The 6,090-nt window shown below is 39.5% G+C and overlaps 1 protein-coding gene across 4 annotated transcripts in view; it reads right to left on the reverse strand.

Moving 5' to 3' along the window:
- FSIP1 (fibrous sheath interacting protein 1) overlaps positions 1-6,090 on the reverse strand; it is a 209,992-nt gene that overhangs the window by 7,135 nt on the left and 196,767 nt on the right. For 3 of the 4 annotated variants that reach the window (XM_027569380.1, XM_027569381.1, XM_027569377.1), the window contains one exon: positions 2,758-2,839. In XM_027569380.1, coding sequence (XP_027425181.1) covers positions 2,793-2,839 — 47 coding nt within the window. In that variant the 3' untranslated portion in view covers positions 2,758-2,792. The remainder of the gene's footprint in view (positions 1-2,757; positions 2,840-6,090) is intronic. The other variant, XM_027569378.1, reaches the window with a different exon arrangement.

Here is a 6,090-nt window from a genome sequence, read left to right on the forward strand (position 1 = left end):
CAACAGGATATAATTTTCTATTTTACTAAGATAATGAAATGTCATCTGTTGAATCCTTCCCAAAGTACAGTTCTGTTTCTACAAAGAACTCTGAAAAGGGGAAAAACACAAGGGAAGCGCACACAATTCTCACAACTCCATTTTTGGACCCGTGAGTGACAGCACTGGGTGGACAACACAACTGCACGTCGTGGGGAAGCATTAGAAGTGCTACTAAGGGAGGAGCCGTCCTTACAAATTTGGGCCAAACTCTAGACGTCACCTTTTAGAGAATGAATTCACCTTTGGTCAAAAACAGGACTAAAGAAGAATTTAGGAGAAATGCTAAAAATACATTTAAAAAGTATCAAATTAGTTTTTGAAGAGCAGGCCAAAGCATTACAATAAGCAGACCTTGAGTTTCGGGTGAGCTAACAATGAATGTAGAATACTGACCGATTGATTTCCAGTTTTTTTAAATGTTACCCTGAAAGGCAGAGGACGTGTTCTTATTAAAAATCAGTGTTTTTATTTTAGGGTTCCCTCTAGACCTGAGGTCCTTTCAGTTGACGAGCTATGGAATGAATGGTGTCCCCTCTTTCAATGGCAAAATCCATTACTTAAGATCATTCTGTCTTCCTTCCCTTCTCGTAAACTCTTATAACATAAAGGCTCATTATACCCCAAATACTATTTGCAGAAACACATTATGAAGCCATAAGCTCTCAACCCCTCTCCACACACACATACACACACACACTCAAATACCAGAAGAACACAGGTTTAGAAAGCTGAGCTCCTCAAAAAGGGTGATGGGCCAAAATGGCTCCTCTCTGTCACCACTCCAAATTCCCACCCATGTCACCTCTCCCGACTCAAACCTTACGACGCACGTCATTCCTAGGAAAGTCTAAAAGCATGACATTAACTTCTGCTGGTACCCCACAACAAAACTCTTCACAGCAAGATGAATTACACTGTCACACATTGACATTGACATGAACCATTGTTATTTTCATGTCAACTGAAAGAGGAGGCTCAAAAAAGAAATTGCCTATCAACTCCTCTGAAAATAGTAGCTACATTTAATTCATTTTTTAAAAGTCCAGGAAATGTGATGTAAGCGATCCTTAACATCATCCACTATCAGTAGATGAAAATAGCCAGCTCATTTCTATTTCATCAGAAATAAACTGGACTTCTAATTCTAGTGCCAATTCATTGTAAAAAGTGCTGACATAAAATCTTCTCATGAATCCAAGTGACTGACTTGTAACTAGACAAAACTTCTCTCTTAAAATAGAACCACAGAACTTTTCTTAAGTAGCTGATCGTTATTTGCTGCATTCTCATTTCTTTTAGTGCACTCTGGAGAAAAAAAGTCCGAGTGTCTTCCCTTTGCCCTCTCTATATGGTGTTTAGGACGTGTTGATTAATACCCATGTATTTAAGAATATCATCCATCTATTCCCAGTGTAACATAAGAACGACCAAAAAGAAGATTTAGAAGACCTCTTATAGGGTCCTTTTATAATAGTTGTGTACTAAATTACTCTAGAAAGTGGTTGTCTCTTTCTACGACATCTGTCAGTCTAACATCGGGGAGCACCAACACATTATTTAATATTTTAATAATTATTATTAATCCCCTCCGGTCTTCAAGCTCTTTAAAATTAGAGGGTTTACCACAGTATTCTCATTGGGAAACAGTAGGAGGTTAGTAACCGCAGTGAATATATGTCTGCTTCCTCCTAAGCACTCATTGCTATGGCTTACTTTTTTCTATTGTCCCTAGTTTCTACATGTTATTCCAGGGAGATTAACCCAACTCCCATCTAGGAAAAGTAAGCATGAATCCCTGACTACACCAATCACCACAGTCCATCCCTCGGCCACAGAATTTGCTTCAGAGATGAGAACGTGATTAAGTTGGTGCAATCAAAGCGAGGCATGGAAACTCTGCTCAAAATTCTGACAGAAATACTCTCTCCAACAGGATGATATAGTTGCTGCATTCTGAAAGATGATAACTGATAATAAAAATCAAGTAATTCAGGGGCACCTGGGTGGCTCAGTCAGTTGAGCGTCTGCCTTTGGCTTGGGCCATGGTCCCAGGGTCCTGGGATCGAGTCCCGCATCGGGCTCCCTGCTCAGCAGGAAGCCTGCTTCTCCCTCTCCCTCTGCCTGCCTCTCTGCCTGCTTGTGCTCTCTCTCTCTCTCTCTCTCGTTCTCTATCAAATAAATTTTTAAAAAATCAGGTAATTGCTTAAATTCCTGTTTAAGCCAAGTAGCATTGCCAATAAGAAAACAAAGTCTACGCTAACACTGCTTTGCTGAAGAAAATTCATTTTCTTCCTATGGTGCATTGTACTTGCCACCAGGCATTAGAGAGAGGAAAGCTGGAAAAATCAGGGCCCAAGTAAGAATTCATAGTGATTAAATCTGTCTGAATCCCAATGAAGTTGTAACACCTAAAATCAAACATAAAGTCATCATAGCACTTCAACTAGTTTTCACATAGCGCGCACATACATAAAATGCTGGTTTCTATAATGTATCCCTGATGTTACAAGATTGGCAATAAAACACAATTTTACCAGGAATTTCAATGGAAAAAAAAAAAACCACTGACCAATTGTACCCCAAGTCTCAAAAATATCAAAGAAATAGAATCCAGGTAGAGAAAAATCCAAATATTAAAATCATTCTTTGAGGAATGTTCCCATAAATGCAGTCACTGAATAAGAATTCAGAAAAAAATTAGGTAATTGACTTTACCAACTTTCTTAAAAGCACACCCAGCAAGTCTCTGCTTAAGATTCTTTCCATTCTTCTGTCACATCTTCAGTCTCCTGTTCATCTGCACATTGAAAACAATAACCAAAGTTGTTAGGCCATCAGAAATGTGTGCATAGTTAAGAAAAATGGTTCAGCCTACAGAGCAGTAAGTCATTTTACACATGAGACAATAGTCATTCTCATTTAATATTTGAACACTCACCACGAGCTGCATACAAAGTTTACAAGAAAAAAAACAAAAAACAAAAGAGAAGATGCTCGCCTTCATTTAGCTTACAGCCAAGAGGGAATTTTCTAGGTTTTAAGAACTAGAATGGTTGTGGATTTGGAGATGGCATCAACTTTCGTTGTTGCTTGCTTTGCATTATTTCCAGGAAATGTAGTGATAGTATCAACACACGGCCGAAAAATATCCAGTAGGGAGAAAGGTGGGAGAGAGGAGCAGCAGACCTCAATATCCCACACACGAGATGAGGAATGATCAGAGCGGCCCAGGCCTTCCCAGGGACTATTTCTTCTATCTGGAGTGTTGTCCTTCTTGCCCACCCAGTAAATGACCCTCATCCTTGGAGGCTCCACTTGAATGTCACTTCCCCACCTCCCCAGTGTTCATCATTCCCTCTGTAGTGTGGCTGCAGACTTTGTCCCGAAGCTCTTCCTACTCTCGTCTCGCCCCTGCGGTGATTATCTGCTTAAGGGCCTGCCTTCATCAGAAGACGGTGAAGTAATTCAGGGTTGGCACGGTGTCCTTTCCCTTACACCCTAGAACAATGGCCGTAGGGGATGAACACTGACGTCCAGAGCCAACCCCTAGAAATAGATTTAATTCACCTGGGATGGAACCAAGGCATTAGCCTCTTTTAAATCTCATCAAGTGATTCTAATATGTTGCCAATGTAAGAAGCATCACCTAAGGGATGGACTTAGTATAGCTTAAAATGCCAGACAGATCTGAGGCAGGTGCCAAGTAGAGAGAGATCTGAAAACCAAAAGTATACAGAGCACAGATGATCCCATACCGGTTATGTGTGTCTCCAAATAAATTATCAACCATGAAAGAGTTGAGAACTCAAGTTAGGGCATGCTTGCTCTTGGTGACTAAAGGGAAGGTTACCCAAAAGCAGGACACGAGGGATGTTCAGAGAGAGAAGACAATCTGGAGAAGGTAGTACCTTCATTAAAATGAAATTTAAGAAAGAGTAGGGATTGAGCAGATGGAAAAGAAGATTATCTTCTGACATTATTTTCACCACCACCACACAGATAATCCTAGAGTAGAGTCTAGTCCAGAGCTTCTCACACTTTTAACAAGTGCACAAATCACCTGCTGGGGCATCTTGTTAAAATGCAGACTCTGAGACAGTGGGTCTGGAGCAGGGCCTGGGACTCTGCATTTCTAATAAGCTCCCAGGACTGCATAGATCTAGTCCATAGTTAGGATCTTAACTTTTTTATTTTACCCAATTTGAATGAAGCAATGGAATCACAAGTTCTTATTAACTGATTAAAGGATAATACATTACAATTAAATACCCAAACTCTCCAACATGCCATTGTTGACACTATTAAACAAAATGATAGTGATATTTTATGAGCAGATGAAGAAAATAATCAGTGGCACATATTCACAGGAAAAGCCCACCTCAAATCAAGAATAAAAGAAAGCATGAAAGAAAATTAGTTGAAAGTAACTTAAAAAGATAAATTCATTGAGTATAAACCTCCTAAAGTGTTATATCAAAAGGTAATGAACCCTGGGAATTTCTCACATAGCAACTCTGATATTTTGATCAAATAAATTTGGGGGAGTTGATTAAGTTACTAAGAGCATCTGAAAAGCAAAGAGTAGCCTTGAAAAAGGAATTTAACAAATAATAACTAGGAGGCCTGAAGGCACACAGTTTGAGAGAAACAGAACTCCATCAAAGCAATGATGAGTTAAGTATTTCCTAAGAGCAAGCCAACATATTTTTTTAATGGAAAAAAAAAAGTTAGCTAATAGGGTTACTTATTTTGGACTCTCAGTGCTCCACTACAAGCCAGAAAGCCAGTGTTACCACAAAGAAAACTTTCTCAAAACAATCTAGTGCCTTTGAAACTGTTCAGGTGGCCGGAGTAAGGACATAACTAACATACATATCCTTCAAAACTGCAACATCCTTCACAAAAGCCAATCCAACTACAACCGACTCAAGTTACGTTCAAAAGTTACAATCAATGGCGAATCCCTATATTGTACACCTGAAACTAATTTAACGTTGTATGTGAACTATACTGGAATTAAAATAAAAATTAACAATAAATAAGTAGGAAGTTACAATCAAATAAACCGTCTGGTGGGCAGGATTTCAACATGAAGTATAATCAGACTGCACAGTTGTCACTGTTGGTCAACTTGTTGTCTCTGAGGACCCCGATGGAATAACATAATTAGCTTTCTTACATCTATACTGAAATCTGTATTTCTCAAATATGTATAGCAAAAGTCTTGTAGCCTGTATTAATTTGACAGACTGAATGCTCCATACCAGGGACTCTGATTGCAGGAAGTCAGGCTAGGGCCTTGGACACAGGTATAAAACAAGCAAGCAAAAAACTCCGCAGATGATCCTGATGCTCTGTGCTCTGTAAGAGTGCTTCTTGAACCTCACAGGAAGTGTCACTGGGGAATCTTATTAAAGTGCAGATTATGAGTCAGTAGGTTTTCTAATAAGCCCCCAGTAACTGGGCCACACTCGAAGCAGCAAAGGCTTATAACATGGGATGGAAATCATATGGCTCCAAAGGGCCAGGCACATGACGTAGAGAGGGGCAGATGGGGGTCCTATGCCCCTGGAGGTACATGCCCCTTCCAAAGGGAATGTCTGCTACTCAGATCTCCTCACTGGTGGAAGGACCTGCTGATTTGTCACAAAAGTTAGAAGTCCAGGCTTTTATGGGAAATCTCCTGATTAAATGTTAAATACAGAAGTCCCTCTTATCCACAAGGAATATGTTCCAAGACCCTCAGTGGATGCCTGAGACCATGGATAGTACCAAACCCCATATATACCATGATTCTTCCCATACATACATACCTCTGACAACACTTAATTTATAAATTAGATGCAATAAAAGATTAAAAATACGAATAAAATACATTAACTTATTAACTTACCATAATAAAAGTTATGTGAACATGGTCTCTCTCAAAATGTCTTCTACTGTACTCATGTGATGATGTGAGGTAATAAAACGCTTAAGTGATGGGATGAAGGCGAATGACAAAGGCATTGTGACATAGCGTTAGCCTACTATTAACCTTCTGACAAC

Source organism: Zalophus californianus, chromosome 6 (genome assembly GCF_009762305.2).
Source record: "Zalophus californianus isolate mZalCal1 chromosome 6, mZalCal1.pri.v2, whole genome shotgun sequence".
Lineage (NCBI taxonomy): Eukaryota > Metazoa > Chordata > Mammalia > Carnivora > Otariidae > Zalophus > Zalophus californianus.